The sequence below is a fragment of the Siniperca chuatsi genome, linkage group LG11, assembly GCF_020085105.1.
Source record: "Siniperca chuatsi isolate FFG_IHB_CAS linkage group LG11, ASM2008510v1, whole genome shotgun sequence".
In the NCBI taxonomy this organism is placed as follows: Eukaryota; Metazoa; Chordata; class Actinopteri; order Centrarchiformes; family Sinipercidae; genus Siniperca; species Siniperca chuatsi.
The window spans coordinates 16250251-16272385 of record NC_058052.1 but is presented as its reverse complement, the minus strand read 5'-3'; the positions used below and the strand labels follow the sequence as shown (position 1 = coordinate 16272385).

General features: G+C 40.8%; 3 protein-coding genes across 3 annotated transcripts; all 3 read left to right on the top strand.

Annotated features, from left to right (window-relative positions):
• Positions 1-95: 95 nt before the first annotated feature.
• Positions 96-3316, top strand: trmt2b (tRNA methyltransferase 2 homolog B). Its single transcript, XM_044214881.1, has 2 exons — positions 96-1036; positions 2060-3316. Exons 1-2 carry the CDS (start codon positions 167-169, stop codon positions 2681-2683), a joined length of 1494 nt encoding a protein of 497 aa, XP_044070816.1. The 5' UTR covers positions 96-166; the 3' UTR covers positions 2684-3316.
• Positions 3317-6111: 2795 nt separating this feature from the next.
• Positions 6112-13256, top strand: scdb (stearoyl-CoA desaturase b). The gene is made up of 6 exons (XM_044214397.1): positions 6112-6380; positions 7294-7543; positions 8386-8516; positions 9267-9472; positions 10025-10257; positions 11430-13256. The coding sequence occupies exons 2-6, from the start codon at positions 7309-7311 to the stop codon at positions 11627-11629; spliced, it is 1005 nt and encodes a 334-aa protein (XP_044070332.1). The 5' UTR covers positions 6112-6380; positions 7294-7308; the 3' UTR covers positions 11630-13256.
• Positions 13257-16021: 2765 nt separating this feature from the next.
• Positions 16022-22048, top strand: wnt8b (wingless-type MMTV integration site family, member 8b). Its single transcript, XM_044214398.1, has 6 exons — positions 16022-16315; positions 17282-17315; positions 18393-18531; positions 19082-19207; positions 19307-19449; positions 20677-22048. Exons 1-6 carry the CDS (start codon positions 16245-16247, stop codon positions 21244-21246), a joined length of 1083 nt encoding a protein of 360 aa, XP_044070333.1. The 5' UTR covers positions 16022-16244; the 3' UTR covers positions 21247-22048.
• The last annotated feature ends 87 nt before the right edge of the window (positions 22049-22135 follow it).

Genomic DNA, 22135 nt, shown 5'->3' with positions numbered 1-22135 from the left:
ATTCAGCATGCACTTCATTAATACCCGGCAGAAAATACGTTTTTAAACACTGATATTTAAAGTCCGTGGTGTTCATTTTATATATTAAGCTGCGCTGATCTTCTTCGTGATACTAGCTAACACCTGCAGCACCTCAGCCATAATAGCTACTTCTTTGAAAGTCAAAATGGCTTTGGCAGCTACATGCAGCAGGTCAGTCATATTTGTCAACCGCAAGATTCCGTATACTTTGAGGAAAACCAGTCTGTTGTTTTCAACTAATGACACTATTCTAGCTGACCAGGGGAGGAGACCACCATCAAAGAAACAGTGGAGAAAACGTCAAAAGAAACCTCCCTGGACTGATCATCTGTCCTGGGAGGAAAGGCTGGCTGATGTGGTTACCCCCCTGTGGAGGCTGAGTTATGATGAGCAACTTGAGCTCAAGCAAAAGCACCAGGAAAGGATACTGTCTCAGCTCTCTGGGTATCTCTCAGGTGACTTACAAACACAATTCTCATCACCTGTCAGAAGTAAACTCAGGTTCCCTGTCCTGCCTATTCTGCCATCGCCAGTGAGGGATGGCTACCGCAACAAGTCTACGTTTTCTGTCAACAGAGGAGTGGATGGAAATCCAAAAACAGTCGGATTTTACATGGGCACAGGCAGGGAGGGAAACATTGTCTGCATCAACGGAGACCACCTGCTCAACATGCCGGAGAAGCACAAACTGGTAGCCAGAGGCTACCAGGACTTCATCCGCCTCTCTTCCCTGGAGCCCTGCCTGCTGTTCCACACTGGGGGTCACTGGAGAGAGGTCACGGTGAGGACCAACGCAGAGGGCCGCACCATGGCTATAGTGTACTTTCATCCACAGATGCTCACCCCAGAAGAGGTGGCAATGCATAAGGCTGACCTGGCGGATTACTTCACGCGGGGGCCTGGATCAGTCTGTCAGCTGGACTCACTGTTCTTCCAGGAGAGCACCATGACTCGCTGCACTCATGAGGAATCCCCCTACCAGCTCCTGCATGGTCAGCCTCACATATACGAGGAGGTAATCTACACGATCAGGGCAAAATCTGAAGAGAGAATCTGCAAGAGACTCCACATATCATACAGCAAATATTGTAATGTTCCAGCATTGCAATTTCATAATCTCTGATCCAACTGCAGCAGACAATGTTGAATGTTTACCTTTTTAAACATACCAATCTCGCTGCAATTAAGTTTTTTTTTTTTAAGATGGTGGTACTTTTATTCTGTTGCTAATTTAATAATGCTAATTTAATTCAATTAAATGACATAATCCTAGAGAAAGAGATTGAAAGAAAATGTTTCCCCAAATCAGCCAATTATCAGCAGTAAAAATAATACTGGAACAACATATTTCCCTTTTTAAAGCTGATATCATCTGATATGGTGTGATATGCAGATATACCTGTAGAATCCAAATCAGTCAGTTCATAATTAAGACTGTAAAAAACCCCAGCAATACAGACAGATGCCCAGAAAAGTCACCTTACCCTGAAGTGATATTTTAAAATCGCTTACTTTGTCTGACCTACAGCCATAAAAACATACCAGAGTACTTCAGTGATTCAATACTAGACTTCAATGAAATTGGGGGACTTGCAAAAGACCGATTTTAAAAATAATTGTCAAAATGGATGCAGACCAGGATATCCTGAATTTTATTCGCTAATATGGGTAAAGTTCCAGAAACACTGGATCCTACAGTTCCCATAATGCAATGTGATAGCATCTAATGTTAGACCCTCCTTGCCTGGTAAATGCCCATGTCTTTCAAACTCCTCACACTGTTTGTAAAGGCTTTCTCTTACAGATTAGTAGTCTCCAAATTCAAGCCAAGATGACTTATTATACTATTTATGTGCTATTATACTATTTTCACACCCTGTGTTCAACATGACATCTACATGTAATTTTGGTAATGTCCATATAAGTATTGAATTAATAATGATAATAGACAGAGAAGAGCGGGTAGCACAAAATGCATGTATGCCTATATTATGTTTGTTTTTTATTTGCTGTTCCTATGTTGTTTTATCATTCACAGGTGCTGGGCTTCAAGTTCCGCATTTCTGCCGATGCCTTTTTCCAGGTGAACCAGGCAGCTGCTGAGGTGCTGTATGGCACAGTGAGAGACCTGTGTGTCCCAAACCACGAGCAAGGTGGAGGAAGAACAAAAGTTGGTGGTACTCTCCTAGATGTGTGCTGTGGGACGGGTGCCATCGGAATTACTATATCTCCCAGAGTGGACAGAATTATTGGTATAGAGCTCATAGAACAGGCAGTGGAAGATGCTAGACACAACGCAGCTCTCAATAATGTACTGAACTGTGAGTTTATCCCTGGGAAGGCAGAGGTGGTGCTTCCTGGCCCTATGCCTCAGTTGATCGCCGCAGGTGGAGGCCTTGTGGCAGCTGTTGTAAACCCTGCTCGAGCTGGCCTGCACCAGAGAGTGGTCCGAGCTTTACGAAACCAACCTGCTATCCGCAGGCTGGTGTATGTGTCCTGTAAACCGGATGGAGAGGCTATGAGGAACTTCAGGGAGCTTTGCTGTGCTCCTGACCCGCAGAAGAAACTCACAGGAGAGGCATTTTCTCCAACTCTGGCTGTACCTGTGGATATGTTCCCACATACTCCTCATTGCGAACTGGTGCTACTTTTTGAGAGGTAACAAATACTTTTTGTTCAGATGTGGGCTTCAACCCTTCAACAACATCTCTGGTTGCTTTAGAAAGCTAATATGTAGTTGAGTAATGATGCACTGTATGCTAGATGATAATGCAAATGTAACCACCTACAAAAATCTTACACTCACGGTTCACCCACACACATGTTTTCACTTATTTACTTGATTAGACCTCCTTTTGGGACTTTGTAGTAGGGCTGCAACAAATGAATATTTTCATTCTCGATTAATCTGTCAATTCTTTTTTTCCATTGATCATTTGGTGTATAAAATATCAGAAATTAGAGCCCAAGGGGACATTTTCAAGTTGCTTGTTTTGTCTAACTAACAATACAAAACACAAAGATATTCAATTTACAGTCATATAAAACAGAAATCCTTACATTTGAGAAGTTGGAACCAGCAATGGTGGCTGGCGATTAATTTTCTTCTGATCGACTAATCGGCTCTGCTTGCCTGTTCATTTAGATAACTTACACCTTTATTAATCTTACAGTGCATCTGGATAGTATTCACAGCGCTTCACTTTTTCCACATTTTGTTATATTACAGCCTTATTCCAAAATGGATAAAATTCATTTTTTTCCTCAAAATTCTACAAACAATACCCCATAATGACAACACGAAAGAAGTTTGTTTGAAATCTTTGCAAATTCATTAAAATGAAAAAAATCACATGTACATAAATATTCACAGCCTTTGCCATGACACTCAAAATTGAGCTCAGGTGCATCTTGTTTCCACTGATCATACTTGAGATGTTTTTACGACTTGATTGGAGTCGACCTGTGGTAAATTCATTTGATTGGATATGATTTGGAAAGGCACACACCTGTCTATATAAGGTCCCACAGTTAACAGTCCATGTCAGAGCACAAACCAAGCCATGAAGTCCAAGGAATTGTCTGTAGACCGCTGAGACAGGATTGTATCGAGGCACAGATCTGGGGAAGGGTACAGAAAAATTTCTGCAGCATTGATTGAAGGTCCCAATGAGCACAGTGGCCTCAATCATCCGTAAATGGAAGAAGTTTGGAACCACCAGGACACTTCCTAGAGCTGACCGCCCCAGCCAAACTGAGCGTTAGTGGGAGAAGGGCCTTAGTCAGGGAGGTGACCAAGAACCCGATGGTCACTCTGACAGAGCTCCAGGGTTTCTCTGTGGAGAGAGGAGAAGCTTCCAGAAGAAAAACCATCTCTACAGCACTCCACCAATCAGGCCTGTATGGTAGAGGGGCCCGACGGAAGCCACTCCTCAGTAAAAGGCACATGACACCCCGCCTGGAGTTTGCCAAAAGGCACCTGAAGGACTCTCAGACCATGAGAAACAAAATTCTCTGGTCTGATGAAACAAAGATTGAACTCTCTGGCCTGAATGGCAAGCGTCACGTCTGGAGGACACCAGGCTCCGCTCATCACCTGGTCAATACATCCCTACAGTGAAGCATGGTGGTGGCAGCATCATGCTGTGGGGATGTTTTTCAGTGGCAGGAACTGGGAGACTAGTCAGGATCGCGGGAAAGATGAATGCAGCAATGTACAGAGACATCTTTGAAAACCTGCTCTGGACCTAAGACTGGGGCAAAGGTTCATCTTCTAACAGGACAACGACCCTAAGCACACAGCCAAGATAACAAAGGAGTGGTTACGGGACAACTCTGTGAATGTCCTCGAGTTGCCCGGACTTGAACCCGATTGAACATTTCTAGAGAGATCTGAAAATGGTTGTGCACCGACGCTCCCCATCCAACCTGATGGAGCTTGAGAGGTCCTGCAAAGAAGAATGGGAGAAAATGCACAAAAATAGATGTGCCAAGCTTGTAGCATCAGAATCAAAGATTTGAGGCTGTAATTGGTGCCAATGGTGCTTCAACAAAATATTGAGCAAAGGCTGTGAATACTTATGTACATGTAATTTTTTTTTTATTATTATTTTTTAATAAATTTCAAACAACTTTTTCACGTTGTCATTATGGGGTATTGTTTGTAGAATTTTGAGGAAAAGAATGACTTTAATCCATTTTGGAATAAGGCTGTAACATAACAAAATGTGGGAAAAAAGTGAAGCGCTGTGAATACTTTCCAGATGCACTGTATTAGTTCCTCTAGTAGTACCTCACTTAATACCCCAAACAGAGTGCTAATTATTAAGAAAGATTAAACACTTGTGTAGGGCATTCAAACACTGCAGTGGGCTGTTGTTCTTCTGCTCTGACAGATTGTGCTGTACTCAAGAAGGTGGACAGTACAATGCAATCTAGGACAAAAGCCCTGCAATAAATACTACTGAAGCTTACAGTATAATTTTAAATAGTTAAGACTATGTCAAAGAGATGTTGATTTCGATTCTGTGGTAATTTAATTTCCACATGTAGTCTCACACAGCCAGACTCATAAGCTCATCTTTTGCTACAAGAATTTCCAGTCTGGAAACAACCTGTCGCTCTTTGCCTGCCCTGCAGTAGCTATATTTGTGCAGTAGATGGTGCTATTACAACTTCTTTGTAGCCATCCCTTCAGATAACATCCCATCCATTCATTCCAGTTCACTAAAGGTCATTACATAATGAGTGTACAGTATGAGTGGACATGTTTTGTTGCTGAGAGGTTACCACCGTCTATGTGAGGTCATACATTGCAACAAGGCGGCCTTGGCCGATAGGATGTTCTTTTATCTCTTGAGTGAAGTAATGGGATGATGATACTCATGCACAAAATCATCTAGGCTGTGCCAGGGTTTGCAAAAAGATGAACTTTTTTTACCCCCACAACACTGCCAGATTGGCGCATAACAGCTTCTGTTCTGGCAAACTTGACCAAAATTAGAAAAGATAATGAAAATATTTTGTTCACAATGCATTTCTGTGGTTTATTGACCAAAAGTATGTGCAGTCCTACAAAGTGTGTGTGTGTATATATATATATATATATATATATATATATATATATATATATATATATATATACACTAATCACATCTTGGCTGCAAACACAAACTCCCTCTTATTTTCAGCAAGAAGCCTGTTCTAATTTTGACTGTTGTCAACATTTGAGAAAAATATTTGGGAATACTACTGGGAAAATGTACTGTATCTACCAGTTGGCATGTTTTGGTCACAGTTCACAACCATGTCAGTCTAGACTTGTTTTGAAATTGTTAACTGAAGCTTGCAAAATTGCCATTGAACTGTACAGCTTCTGTATTAATTTTGAAAAGAGTGACATACCAGTGGGGGTAAAGGGCACAGTCATAAGAACTGCCCCATCTCAGACTGGTACTGTCATTGCTGTATGAGATTGGGGGTCAGATGAGCTGACCTGTGTGTGCAACATTTTGCAGTGTTTCATCAGATTAGAGTCATATTAAGATCAAGAAGTTGATTTGAAAGATTGGGCAACTGCTAGATATTGATTCCTGATGGTATCTATGATGGTGAAAAAACGGAGGGTTGTATACAGGATGTTAAGTAAACAGCCAATGGGATATTCAGAGCCTGTGGCATCAATTTCCTCATCCACCGATTGCTTTAAAACGACCTCGGAATAGGCAATGAGAGGACTTCAGTAACCGGGGATCAACGCAGTGTCAAGTGTTGCCTTTATTTTTTCATCTTTACCACCTGCGCCCGGATCTCCTGCAGCTTTGATACCTTCCTCTGTGGTGAGAAGCGGAGAGCACACGGTGAGTAAGCTCAATCTCGTGTAAATCAAACGAATTTGAATGGAAATTTTTTGAGAGACGTCGAGTGTCATATGCAAATTATAAATGGTATTTTACTGGTGGTATGCACGGTGGTATGTCGCTGTTGGCAGATGTCCACCGGGATACGAGTCTTAGTGACATACGCCACAGTAATTTATGCGTACTCAGCATATCACTGCTGTTTCACTGAGATGAGTGTAAGAAGTTTCATTTATTTGTTTATTAAATTTAATGAAAAAGACAAACATGGTATCATGCCCATAACGTTAATGGCCAAACTTTGTCCAATATGCTAGCTTAGCCACCAGAAAAGTAACTATAACGTTCATCAAATCGGTGAGAGTCGGCTACAGGAAGTGGTTATTATCTGCCAGTACCATTGTGGCAACTTACCTATACTTACAGTTTTACACAGTACCTGTTTGCACAGTGGCATACCGCTATGAATCGGCATGTAATATTAAAAAAGACGGGCACACAACCGGTAAAAGTAGTGAAACATGAGCGACAAGCCGTTTATGTCGCACATAGCGGCGTCATATAACCATAACGTGGATATGCCGGTAGGAAGTGCGTGGTATAACTTAATGATCGTGTAACATGAACTACATACCGTTTATTAGTACCATAAGATAAGATAGAGAAGTACCTTAAAGACATAAAACGGCAGCGAAATACCATGAAGCAGCAGTGACATAACTCAAAGTACGCCACTAGAAGAAGAGTGGCACGCAGTCAGCCACTTTGCGATCTCGGCGCTGCTGGAGAGTTGCTGCATGTACACAGCCAGCCGCCGTACTTTCCTCTCTGTTTCTGCATCCCGCTGTACGCATTTAACTGAGCAACATCACACTCTCTCTCTTGTTTTTCCTACTGCGCACTACTATTACAGAACCACTTCAGCAAAATGACAGAAACGGAAACCAGGAATAATCACGCTGGCAAGCAACAGAACGGAGGTGCCATGGCAGAGGCATCGACGGTGGAGGATGTTTTTGACGACACCTATAAAGAGAAAGAGGGTCCCAAACCGCCAAGGATGCTGGTGTGGAGAAATATCATAATGATGACTCTCCTACATGTCGGTGGGCTTTACGGACTGATTCTCCTTCCCTCCGCATCGGTCCCAACTCTTGCATGGAGTAAGTATTTAGTAAATATTGTTGCAGGCGTAGCTGTGCAGCTTTTGTTGGTTTTTCCTCCCACTAGGCCACAGTTAGAGGACAGAATGTGCTGATGTTGTGTGATCACAGCTAACTAAGAGTACAGACAGCCTGAGGGGTCATGCCTGTGGGAATAATAGAGAATGAGTCACTCTGGCCTTGTCATTTTCATTTTACACATCCATGCTTGCAAGCCTTCAAATCTGTTTTGTCCCTTCTTTAATAGCTCAAACCTGTGGCTGAATGTAAACTATTTGGGCTTGTTGGATTATGTAGTGTATGGATTTCAGTGATAAAAGCCAAACTGTTTGCTGAATAGAATTTATTTATTTATTATTGTGTCCTATATATGTAGACTATTGAGGCATGGCTCGAATTCCTGAACAGTCTCAACTTTGTTTCCACTCTGGCACTGCATAATTTTCCCCTCTCTTTGCAATGCTGAGCTGCATATTATTTCACCGGGGGAAGACAAAGCACAATCACCATTCCCATAGACATCCCATTGTGAGCTGCGTGGCACCACAACAGACTGCTCTTTGCCAGTCAGAAGCCCCCGGTCCTCAAATCCTGGGTAGTCTTGTCTAGGCTTCACATAGAAACACATTCAGCAGTTTTAGAACAACAAAAGTGTGAGTGCAGACCTGCGTGCTCCCACCATCCCATCTCCCCACATAGATTACTTTTCTTTGAACAAAGAGGCCTGGGTGTAATGGAAAGAACATGGTGTCCCAGTGACTCTGCTCTCATGGGTGTTTAATCTCACCGTAGTGGTGACAGTTTCCCCTAAGATATCTGTCCTTTCCACCTCTTTCTTCCAGCTGCCGTGTGCTACCTCATCAGTGCTCTCGGTGTGACTGCTGGTGCACACAGATTATGGAGCCACAGATCCTATAAGGCTTCTTATCCCCTGCGAGTCTTCCTCGCTCTCGCCAACTCCATGGCCTTTCAGGTAAAACAGGAAAAGATGTACATATTCCATGTGTACTCCAGTTGCTACCACATCTTAAAAGCACCTTCCTCTCAAAAATGTGTTTTGCTTGTGCAGAGTTTGACACTTGAAGGCTGTTTTCACATTCACCTGCTGGGGTTTCCCTGTGGTCACCCTAAATCTGAGTTTAACACATAGATGTACGAGCAGGATTTTGTGACGTCACAGCTAGTTTGGAAGCCAATCAGGGTCCAATATGCAACTTACACAAGTGTGATGTGGAAACTTGAATCCTCCAATGCATATGTCATACACTGAGAATGGATTTACAGTTTTAAGAGACATCCTGTGTCCAGCAGTTCATTTTTTGAAATGAAAATTATTAGTATATTTATAGATTCTATATTCTCTAAGGAGGGGGTATATATCATTTTAACAATTTTCAATTAGGCAATTGAACTTTTTTGAGGAAAAAATCATATTAGACAGAAAGTATTACTCAAAGCAGTGTTTTTACATCATAAAACATGCCTGGAGGGGATCTTAATGCTTAATACTCCTCACATTTACTTGTTACAGCATTTACTAGCAAGTGGCAATGGTATGGGTTTCAACGTATTGTGTATGCTTTCAGTAAAATTATAGAGATATGTATTTATTGTTTTGTTACTACATGGTCCCTGACCTTTATCTGATGATTTGAAACTCTCATGCATATCTATGGGTGCCTCACGTAATCCTCTCCATCTCTGCCTGTCTCTTTGTGAGCAGAATGACATATATGAGTGGGCGAGGGACCACCGTGTCCACCACAAGTATTCCGAGACGGATGCAGACCCCCACAATGCCACGCGGGGGTTCTTCTTCGCCCACATTGGTTGGCTGCTGGTTCGCAAACATCCCGACGTCATTGAAAAGGGCAGAAAACTGGAACTGTCAGACCTGAGGGCAGATAAAGTGGTTATGTTCCAGAGACGGTGAGCAAACATTACTAAACAGATCCTATAGAGGCATAACGAAAGCCCACATGTTTCTGCTGTCACTGCAGGCTATTTCCAAAGTCTGGTACATCATTATTGTTTCACTGTAATCTCCTGTAGCAAAATATGTTTTTTGAAGGAAACGAAATGCTACCTGTATTATGTTGAATCTTTTTAAAAAATTAACACTACCTGCATTATATCTTTCGTCAACGTATCGGACAAAACGCTCATACAGCATTTTTCATGTGGATTGTCCTTTTAATATCTCAATATTTGTGGTCGAAGTTATGGAAATAAAACCACTTGGAAAAAGATTATGGTCATGGTTCAGTAATAAATGTCAAAACTGACTATTAGTCTGAGACAGACCATGAACCTGCACCATCAGGTGTCAAAGGCACAATGCTTACGCTCACCCATCACCTTGTCCTTCACGCCTTTACTACCCAAAGTTTAAAAATCTGTCTTATTTAATTTAGCCTCCAATTGAATTATGTCCAGGTGAGAATGGATCTGTGTGAGATACAATTTGTTCTTTCATTTCAGTCACTACAAGCTCTCTGTGGTGATCTTTTGCTTCCTCGTGCCCATGTTGGTGCCCTGGTACTTCTGGGGTGAGTCCTTGACTGTGGGATACTTCGTCCCAGGACTCCTGAGATACGCCGTGATGCTCAATGCCACCTGGCTGGTCAACAGCGCTGCACACATATGGGGCAACAGGCCTTATGACAAGACCATTAACCCGAGGGAAAACCCACTGGTTGCTTTCACTGCCATAGGTAAAGAAACAGCAGTAATGTGCTTATACTGTTTTGACTACATAATTGTGTAATTTAGTGTCTTTATGCACCTGAGGGATATTTGAATGATCTTTTCATCACTTGTAGAAAGCTTGTCTTGTCATGCCAACCACAGTGGGGGCTCTCTCAAAGCTGATTCAATCTGGCATTTGTAGTAGGACAATGTGCTAATCCAGTGGCTGATATTTATTTTGTCCCAGCTATCCCAGTTTCAGTTTTAAAATTTTAGAGGTGGTCAGTTTTCACTTTTCAGTATAATCGTTTCCCATGAGTCAAGACTTCATTTGTGGTGGCTGACACCACAGGGGTATGATCTACAAGCAGCAATAAAGTCACAAGCTAACTAATGATTGCACAAGAAATGGCAGACTTTTGTTTTGCTTTCAACTGTACTTCCATGCAGTCTTACAAGAATTAACATTGCCCGCCCAATTTATCTACCAAGATTGCTTCTTTTTTTTTTTGTTGTACTGCACCTAACTAAACTGCTCTCTAGCAACTGTGAGAGCAAATGGCAAAACTTTTTTATTATGTTCCCAAGTCCATGTTCACCATCTTTTAAGTCTCACCTTTTGTCATTTTAATTAGTCATAACAGTTTTTCCATTCATACACATTCTTAGTAAATGGAGTAGTAAAGGCTGTAGCTGCTTGTTCTGGAAGCATTTTCCACTTAAGTTCACATTTGAACATTTCTGATGATAACCTCAGCCTTTATCAGCACAAAAATAGTCTCATGGATTGTTTACTACTGGGTACCAGGGGTGTGAATCAGAAGTTGTAGCATATTCACAATACTTTGTCATTGCAATCTGGAACAAACCACTGCATTTTGGATGTTTTCTACTGCAATGGTCCATAGGATTCATAGCTGTTGTATCTCCTAAAGCTGGGTCCACGCCTTTGTTGTTGCCATGACAACCAAACAGTGTCATAATGATTACAGAGAGTAATTTAACAAATCTGATTTTGGCTGCTTGTAAATTACATTACATGACAGCCAGCCTTTAAGATTTCTCCTCTTAACATCAAATCAAATTATCAGTCACATCCTGCCAGTAGCTGTTTGTCACTCATTCAAATTGTTTTTATTCATGTCTGTGCACTTGTTGACATTCAGCAAAAAACTCAGTTTTTCTTTTTGATTTTCAGGGGAAGGCTTCCACAACTACCATCACACATTCCCCTATGACTACGCCACGAGTGAGTTTGGCTGCAAGCTCAATCTCACCACTGCCTTTATAGACTTCATGTGCTTCCTGGGTTTGGCCAAGGACCTCAAGAGGGTATCAAAGGAAATGATTGTTGCTCGCATGCAGCGAACGGGTGACAACAGCAACAAAAGTGGCTGAGTCACACTAGGTACAAACGCTACAATTGATACCGACGCGTCGAACCAAGACAGAACGTAGCAACAGGGATAGCAGAATTTCAGTGATGGGGGGGTGATTACCATGCTTCTGATTATAAGTTAAACCTCTTCCTGAGACTAATATTTGCTTTTAAAGAGTTGTAGGCCTTTCCATAAATTGTGTGGGTCTCTTAAGTTTTGAAGTGTCCTCACCCACTATTAGCCACAGACAGCGACTTGGCTACATGTTCAAGCACAGCTTTTTCATCATAATATAAAACAGGCACGAAGAGAATGAAAACGGCTAATTGGGATTTAAATCTCTTTTGGCAGCAGTAGGACAACCAAACAAGTCTGTGTGAGCAGTGTGTAAAAGCAGTAATTACAGAATAATTTACTGTATCTCTTATTTGTTAATGTGCTATTTATTGATAGTCTTCAGCACTTTGGAAGCTTTATTGAAACCCTTAACAGTGAGGTTTCTCTACAGGCAAGCTTGAGGGCCTTTTGCTCTAACTTCTGTCAGTAGTGCTGTGTTTCATTCCACAGGGAGTGGAGTTTCATCTTGATATTTGTTTGTCTATGTTAAGCTAAGGTTTTTTTATTTTTGGTAAGCTAGTAGTCTTACTAAACCATAAGCTGTCGTGTTCATGGCCAACACCAAGACAGTCAACACTACTGAACTGCCCTATTTATCATACCAGAGTAACCCTGGCTGAATACAGTTCAGATGTGTTATACTTTGGAATACTTTCACACCTACTGTCTCCAACTGTCCAAGGGGCTCTTAATGAGGATTAAGTTCTCTGGTGTAACTCAGTGTATACTGCTGGTTAAGTAGTGAAGCCTCCAGACTTCATTATTAACCCTTTTAATGTAGATGCCTCTGGACTGAAATATAGAACCAGAATTCTCACTCCTAATCTGAAAAGAGAGAATAATTAGCATTTATTTTGTAATAATTTGAAATATATATGTGTATATATATATATATATATATATATATATATATCTCTCACTCAGATTTAAGGTCTCCCTCTCCCTCAGATAAGGCCATGTGTAGGAGGTGCATTTACCTTTCGTGCTGTGTGATATTACTGAAATGTGTCAGGACTCTTGCCCAAATGCCTTATGAGGGTTGCACACCTGTTTAAAAAAATTATAAGTGCAAGTTATGGAACTTAATTAGGGCTTAAATTTTCTGTCTAATCACAGTTGTTGTGGTGTCTGTCTGTTTTTAAGGAACACTTCAAAAATTGAAATATCTTATTTATAATGAAAAAGAGGGACCATTCAACAAATCCTTACATTTATGGGTTACTATGATTTCACTTTTGTGTAACCAAACAAATACTTTGCGCTGAAACAAGATCCAAACTTATATCATTAATGATACCGTCGTAGTATTTGTCACACCCCTCTTTTACAGAGCAACAATTTTTTACAGTGTTAACTTCTTGAAGTTTGAATGCCTTAAAAAATGGCACATTTTTTCAAAGAATGTTTTTGCCCACTGTATGTACCGTAAATAAACCAAATTTTCTACTTGTGACAAATTATGTTTTGCTGTTTTGTTGGAATTCTGTAATACTCCTTATTCATATACTGAATAAAAAAATATGACCATACTATTTCTGTTACATTCTTTATGAGTGGCTTGTGGATACCATGAAAATAACAACCACTACTAATAATGATAATGAACCATTATTAAAGTTATTATATTAACTATACTATAAAGAACTATTCAAAAGCAACAAACTGCTTTACAAAGTGTGGCATAAAGTAATAAAACATAAGTCACTGTCAAAAATCATAGAAACTAAAGGAAAATATAGGTTATAACTGCACAAACAGAAACCTATGTTGACAAACTGCACTGTAATATACAGTATTTTCAGAAATTATGTAATGACAGCACATCTAAAAAAAAAATTCACATGTGAAATGTCCAAAAAGCACACAAGCTTATATTTAAATTCATCAGGTGAAAAGCTGCAGTGACATAGTTTTTGACATTTTTGGACAGTTGTGTGGGTTTGAATGACGTCTGTCTGCACAACACGTTTTATATACTGATCCCATGAGTTGGTCCAACAGGTCTGAATGTTTTATCTCCGTCTTGTTGCTGACATAATCGAGCCACACACAACTAACATTGTTGCAAGATCGCTGATACATATTTAAAATATCTGCAGATATTGTTTGGACATTCTTTGAGGATTCCTAGACGACAGCTTTCTGTAAATATGGTACTTCATGTTTTGCAGCTTTAAGTGTCCACTCCTGCAAGACTTAAATGTTGAAACAGGCTCTTGAATTCATTTTGTTGTCACCATGGCCATGTTTGTAAGCCTTGATGGGAGCAGCAGGGTGGTCGGATGGGCTGAGTTCAAAATTTCTAAAATGAACCATGTATCAGGTCTGTTGAAGTGCCCTTGAGTAAAGCACCCGCTCCCAGTATTTAAAGCCTGATTTGCTCAGAGGTGGGAAAGCCAAAAGAGAGTTTCCTTACTGGGGTCAGTGAAGAGGCTTTAGTGTTTGTTATCAACACATCTTTCAACCTTTTGAAGGATCTGTGAACTTGCTCCCCCTGCTGGAGAATTATTTTAACTTCCTTCTGTTGTGTGGAAAAGCACTGAATATGATTTGCATGGTGCAATTGGTGATTTTCTGCCAAAATGCTGCAATCTGCTACAAAGTGCAGTCACCAGTCTGAGTCAGGTCCAAATGGACTGTAAGTGGCCCCACCACTGCTGATCTCTGTTGCCCCAACACTGACATCAGCCCTCTGTCCATTGGCTGTTGACTGTCAGGCCATCCTTTTCACTGCATGCAACACCTCAGTGTGGTCACACTGCCAGTGCAAGCTCAAACACTTCTCTGTGGTCACTCAGACAGTTTTAGCTCGGTGCAACACAGATGACTTGTTAACTAATATGATGTTGCTGCTGCTGCTGGCAGCTTTTCAGGGAAGCTGATGTCATAATTGAGTAGACTGAAATGATTCAGATAGGCTTAAATGATGAATGCGTTTGGGATATACATTTTTAATTCCCATCATGTCCAGTTAGAATCACATTCCAGTATGCTCAGGCGACCACATTTATTCAAAAGACAGAAGTGGGCTAGATTTTACATTTAGAGCACATAGCTACCTAATTTGGTGATGCGAAGGAATCATTTATTGTGTGTAGCCTATATAAAATACTAACACAACCTCCTGTTGTCTCATTTTACTTGTCATTCCTCCTTAAATCTTAATCCAAAAACATCCCTCAGAAGTCCCCCCCCCCAGCGATTTTTTTCTCTAATCCTAATTTGCACACAAGAAGATTGCTAAAGGGCTGTCTGTGCCAAAGGAAAGGGTCCTAAGGGTCAGACGGGGTTATTGGGGAATAACCCTTCGTCCAGTGTTAGGTAGGGACCGTCTGGATTAGTGATGCAAATGTCCCATATCTGATCAATGGCTTGGCCCAATCCACCTTTTATTTTCTGTTCGGGGATCCTCACTCGGAGAAATTCTCTCTTTTAAATTCTCCGGGCGCCTAAACAAATGAAAGTCATCCTGTGGTGACTTTTAGCTCATTAAAATATTGCAGGAAAACATGTGAGAATCACAATAACGTAGAGATAAAAACTTCCAATAAGTGAACAAACACTCTCATACGGAATATAACCATAAGGCGGTTTATTGATTCCTTATTATGCCCTTTTGAAATCATACATTGAATGAAATAGAAAATTAGAATACATGTGTGTCATTTTCTTATCTGCAGGTGTCCGAAATAATAACTAAAATATCGTCACATCCAATTCTGCGACTATAACTGCATAGATGTGGGGAAAATGGAAATGATATCCCTGATGATTATACTAAAAACAGTTACGCATCCACCTGCAGTTGATCCCTTTTGGAAATAAATTATTCTAAGATATATATTTCGTAGGTCTATATATTTTGTAAATGTAATAAGGCAGTTTGACCCCATTTGAAATTAAATGGTCAAATGACACTTTTGAGGCTATTACTGCCTGTCGTCTTCCGCCTGAGTAATAGTCCTTGTGTTTCAGGGTGATAAACATTGATTCAATCATCAAACCATGAATTATTTCCCCAAGAACAAACAGTATGGGCCTATTTTTTTGTGCTATCAAACTAACAATTCGTCATCCAGAGGACTATCTTCCACTAATCCCTGACAATCAGCTGCGTGTTAGATAGCTTAAATAAACGTTTTTTTCTGACCAGAAATTCAAGGGATCAGTGTTACACTTTTCCTATAGGATTAAACAGATCTTCCTTTGCTCTTGAATGGAGGCAGGGAACCTACCGTTGCCCGGCCCTGAAGGCCCAGGGTGCCCTTTTGATCATTTCAGTCTCTCCTTGGTGCAATACTTCTGATTGGCCGAGAGAGTAAGAAGGGGGAAAATCTTTAATTAAGCAGATAATCTCTTGTTGGGACGAGAGCAGCTCCATTTCAGAGCCCCCTCCTTGAATCTTGGAAGCCCTGGTGAAGTTTCATGTGCTGGTAGCTCAGTTTCCTCTCCATCGTTTGACTGTCTGCAGGCTTTGGACGGGCTCGGAGTCACCGTCATCCCCCTCACCTGTCAGGATGTTCATGCATTTGGAGGTTTTCTATTACGTTTTCATTCTCCTGGCTCACATGAGGTCGTACTGCTGCTGGTAAGTTTGATTTATTATGAATTATTATTATTATTGTTATTTTTTTTAACAGATAAATGTTATGTCCTGATGATGTTCATCTCCAAACAGTTGATGTCATGGTGGTGGCAATATATGTAACACAAGCATTTATAAAATGGTTTGTAAGCCTTGATTTATATGTTTTTTTTTCTCTCATCAGTCCTTAGAGGATTATTCAAAAGGCATAAAATGACCAATAAACTCACTTAATTGAACAATTTGGCAATTTGAAATAAGTAAATTACTTAAATTAGGAAAGTGCTTTTTCACATAAATAGTAACTGGATTTGTTTTTTTCATTTCACCAGTACCACTTTTTAATATGGCACATTTTATAATGGGTTTATAGGTTGTAACTAATGGCTTTATTAATGGTGAATAAATCCTTTACTAATGCTTTATAGATCAGTTGTAAGCCATTAGTAAAAACAACTTTTGGGTTGCCAGGTTGTAAAAAACTCCCTTTGAGGTTAAACCATCTGACCGCTTATTTCTAGAAAAAGGGTGCAGACAATCTGGACCAAAATCCATTTATTAACAACTTATCAATACTTAAAACTGAAGACTTGATGAGTAAAATGACAATTTATTAATGACATTTATAACGGCAGCCTTGATGGCTTATTAGAAAATGAGAAACCCATGAGCATTTATAAATGGATTACCAACATTTATAACTGCATTATTTCCAAGTAGAAATGATAAACACCAGCCAGTGGGATTTTTCACAACATGGCAACCCAAAAGTGTTCTTTGGTGTTGGCCTCAATTCTTACATTTCTAGAACTTTTTTTAACAAATTCAGCCTTGTTGTTCACTGAGGTTTGGATGCCTACTTGTGTCTCGGTTTAACATGTTACAAAGTGCACTAATGAGAGTTGTTAGAAGAGGAATTTGTGGAGGACACTGAGCTTCCCTGAGTGAATAAGCTGTCTCCTTTTCCAGGTCAGTGAATAATTTCTTGATGACTGGACCCAAGGTAAGCCAACTTTCTCTTGATCTTTTCTCTCTGTCCTTTTCCTAAAAGACAGAGGGAGAGAAAACATGATTTCTGAGTATTTTTTAAGGCCAGTTGTCCTTGTGATAAGTGTATGGAAAAGCTCTGGTACCTGTCTCTATGCAACAATGGCACTAATGATGTATCAGTGATATTCTTGGCCCTTTGTGATTTTTTTCCCTCCTCCTTACACTTGACCTTATTCAGAGACTCTGTGTATCTGCGGTTCAAATGTTTTAAGAGGCGAGTGCGGGCATTGCTGTAGTGGGTGGTCATCATTAGTGAGCCAGACCCCTGTGAAAGAGGTGGTACTCCATCTCCCCAAAGGCCACTTGAGACATATTAGTTATATTATTGTTCACACAGTATGAAGAGGCAGCAGAGAGGCGGGTGAAAGCCAAGGACAGAGAGTACTGGTTTAAGAGAGCTCAACAATTCATTGTATTCACCGTGGCTGATAGAGTTTAAAGTATAGTAATATTTGAATGAAGTTCACATTGTTTTTCTCATGAAAATTTCAATCTCCAACATTAAGGACTTATTGATATATGTTGTCCACTTTTAAATTCTTGAGCAGGCAAGTGGCAAGACACATTTTAAAACTTCCATAGTATTTCAGTCTGGCCTTTTTGTCCTGGTCAAGAAAATCATGTGAAGAAGACTTGAGAGTAAAACAGCTGACACCAGTAGGAAGATATAAATGTAAAAGAGGCTGAGACTGGGTCCCATAACCATTCCTACTTTTCTTTCACATATAACATCTGGTCAACATCTGGTCTTTAAGTGGCATCTGTCTGAACTCTGTGTTCTGGGCTCAGGCTTGTGTCATTTATTCAAAAATTTACAATTATATTCGACTGATTGGGTTGAATTTATGAGGTAGGATGCAACCGCTCACATAATTTCAGGTAAATCTTTCTCTAGGACAATCTGGGTATCAAATGCCAGATGCTTCAGAACCATCTCAACTTCTTCAACCATGTTGTCATTGTAGGAAGGTGTGGCGTGCCTGTGCATTATTTTATGGGTTTAATATTTCCCCTGTCTCTGCTGCTGCAGGCATACCTGATCTACTCCAGCAGTGTGGCAGCTGGAGCTCAGAGTGGCATAGAGGAGTGCAAATACCAGTTTGCATGGGACCGCTGGAACTGCCCCGAGCGAGGTCTGCAGCTGTCCACGCACAGCAGCCTGCGCAGCGGTAAGTCCGGAGTCCTCAGAGACCAGCCGGATTTGGATTTTCTGGATTTTTTAATGTTTAAAAAGTGTTTTGTAACTGCGTGCTTCTGTTTGTTTCTGTGTTAGAGTGGAGGGTTTTTTCCTTTGTGAAATAGAGATGTTTGCTTAGTCAAAACATTCACCACCCTTTGGGATTGTTACAGTGGGTGCTAGAGGCAAAACAAACACACTAATCCATTTCACAACATCCCCCAGAATTACTGCCTCTATTTGCAGCATATGAAAGCAATATACAGAGATTCACAAGACACAGAATCAATCATGTTTGGCAATGCAAAAATTATTACCATTAAGACTAGTTTTATGGTCCTGAACCGAATATGGGGAAATTGACTAATTAAGTATTTTTTTTAGTAGGACTAAATATGTTATATATGAGACTTGAAACTTGTTATGCAGGTAATTGAACTTACTGAGAGAAGGAGATTGTAATATAATTTTTAAAATTCCTAAACTATGATGAGTGATCTTTGTGATGAGACAAGATGGTTAATGTGTTTCTCTGTTTGCAGCAAATCGGGAGACAGCATTCATTCATGCCATCAGCTCCGCTGGAGTCATGTACACTTTAACCAGGAACTGCAGTCTTGGAGACTTTGACAACTGCGGCTGTGATGACAGCAGGAACGGACAGCGAGGTCAGAGAAATACACAAATCTGTGCATAAATACCCACAGCAGCAGAGGCTGATGTGTGAAAGGATTATTTTTTACTTTATTCTTTTTTCATTCACCTAGGTGGTCATGGCTGGCTCTGGGGCGGCTGCAGTGACAACGTCGGCTTTGGCGAGGCCATCTCCAAACAGTTTGTGGATGCCTTGGAGACTGGGCAGGATGCACGGGCAGCTATGAATCTCCATAATAACGAGGCTGGACGCAAGGTACAGTAGGTGCTCTTAATTCACTCCATCCACTTGGCAATGAGAGATGAGCCCTTAGTATAAGATGTAGTATGTGATGTTAATGTCTTGATTTGAACCATACAGTATTTAAACTAAGTGGCGGCTTGGTTATAATTTTGGGAATCTCTCCTGGCCCTCCAACTGATTGCACAGTGTAAAGCACCTTTTGAATCATTTTTCCCTGCTCAGAATTACACTGAGTGTGCCACCCAAGCATCCCTTTCACATCGCTATAAGTGAGGTGCCACTCGTCCCCAATAATAACAGTGTGTTCGGTGTACCAGAAGGGCCTATTTACCAGTGCTGAATGCCCCTTATGACAATACCTCAACTCAAGAATCTCAGGATCGCTGGTGCAAGCTTAATTAGAGATCCTGGGGAGCCAAACATTGCACAGCATTCTGTATTATGCTGGTTTTTAAAATAAGTGTTTAGTTTTATTCTTGCAATAAGGATCCCACATTTATGTTGGTCTTTGTTTGGCCCCAAGGGAGTCTGAGGGGACCACAGGCGTGCAGCTGAAGTGCTCATTGTTTACGGTGCCTTTGCTCCCCCCTGTTGGGCCCTAGGATCCCCATGGCACCTGGAGCATCATTGTAACAGAAAAAAATGGGGATAGAAAGAGAGAAAAACTCCTTTTTCATGTCTCCACTCAATGGGACTCTCCATTGGGTCTTCTCACACTAGAAAACATGTTGATAATGAACATGCTAAATAAATACTCCTATTTCTTCTGGGGGGACAATAGGACTCAATGTGAAACTTTGATTCAGCTCACCTCAACAGAAAGTTCATCCCCTCCTCACGAAAAGAAAACGTCCCTTTTCAACCGACAGCTGTTTTGTGTCTGGTAAAGTCAGGAAACACTGAGGACGACAAAGAAGCGCAGCAATGGGCCTTGAAGCTATCATTTCTTCCTTTCAGTGTATTCATCCCCTTTTTTTTTTTTACTTAACTGGAAAACTTTGAGAATACAATCAGTTAATTTGACAACATATCAATCAAGAGACAATGGACGTCCTTGTCTTTTACACACACATATATACTTACATAGACACGCATGTACGTATGTGTGCATATACATACCACAGAATCAATTTCTTTTGTTTTTTTTTGTACTAAACTAATATTCTTCAACTCAGTGAACTATAAATGCATTTACAATAAAGTGAATCTTCCCTCTTTACCTCCTTCCTGTGTCTCCAGGCTGTGAAGGGGACCATGCAGAGGACATGTAAGTGCCACGGGGTGTCAGGAAGCTGCACTACTCAGACCTGCTGGCTGCAGCTGCCGGAGTTCAGGGAGGTGGGGAACTACTTGAAGGAGAAATACCACAGGGCTCTGAAGGTAGATCTCCTCCGAGGAGCCGGGAACAGCGCGGCCAGCCGGGGGGCCATCGCCGAGACCTTTAGCTCCATCTCTCGTAAGGAGCTGGTCCACCTTGAAGACTCCCCCGATTACTGCCTGGAAAACCGCACTCTGGGCTTGCCGGGCACAGAGGGCCGCGAGTGCCTCAAGAAGGGCAAGAACTTGAGCAAATGGGAGAAGCGGAGCTGCAAGAGGCTATGCGGAGAGTGCGGGCTGGCAGTGGAGGAGCGCAAAGCTGAGATGGTGTCGAGCTGTAATTGTAAATTCCACTGGTGCTGTGCGGTGAAGTGTGAGCAGTGCAGGAAGACAGTGACCAAGTACTTTTGTGTAAAGAAAGGAGGCCAGAGGGGAAGGAACGAGAGTGCCAGTAGCCGCCGGAAGAACCTCAGACTGAGGAAGAAGCACTGAGCATCTTCATCACTTCTCCCCTGCAGTCATCATATATGTACTGCTGCAGCTCCTGTCAGCACGCAGCCTCTCTGTGCATGTTCAGATAGTGTGTGTTTTGGACAGAAACTTAGCAAAAATACAATTTCAGACCATCTTAATTGTCAATTTTGTATTAAAAAGTCAAAGACAGTGGGATGTGCACGAAGCCACATGATAGAGAAGATGAGAAGAGGAGGATTTTACAACTTTGTAGAATTTTTGGTATAAATGTATTTAAGATATATTTTTTATACTTTTTACAACATTTTTAAAAGTCACTGGGTTATTGGAAGAGTATTTCTCTGGTTTCAAAATTCTCCACAACATATTTATTTTCATACATACACAAAAAGCATGGGGAAAAATTAAGCAGTTATTAGTTTTTTAGTGATGGATGATCTGACTATTGTAGCAATGGCATAATTAGCTTTTAAAATCACAGTTTTCAAGAACCCGTCAAGTTGTGTTCCCATGAACGCCTAAGACTGTCAGCCTAGCAGTAATCTTTGTATAATCCAACTATCACTGCCAAGCTATGAATTTATTTAGAAACATTTTGACATTTTTTGGGGACAGTCTGCTCTCTCGTCATCTGGCTCGTCCTGACCTTTGCTGCCCTCTTGATGTATTTAATTGTATATAAAATGAAGCACTTTGTAATGTACATTGTTAATTTATTGCACAGCATTTCCTAGTTTTGCTTTATTGTTAGTTGCCTTTGTGGTTTGTTTTCTATTAAAATGTAATGAAATAATAATAAATCCTTAAATCTTATATATCATTCAGCCTGAAGAAAGTGTTATTCTTCTTTAACTTACTCTTTGAGACAGTAATACATGATGGTCTGCAGTAAACACAGCCTTACTCT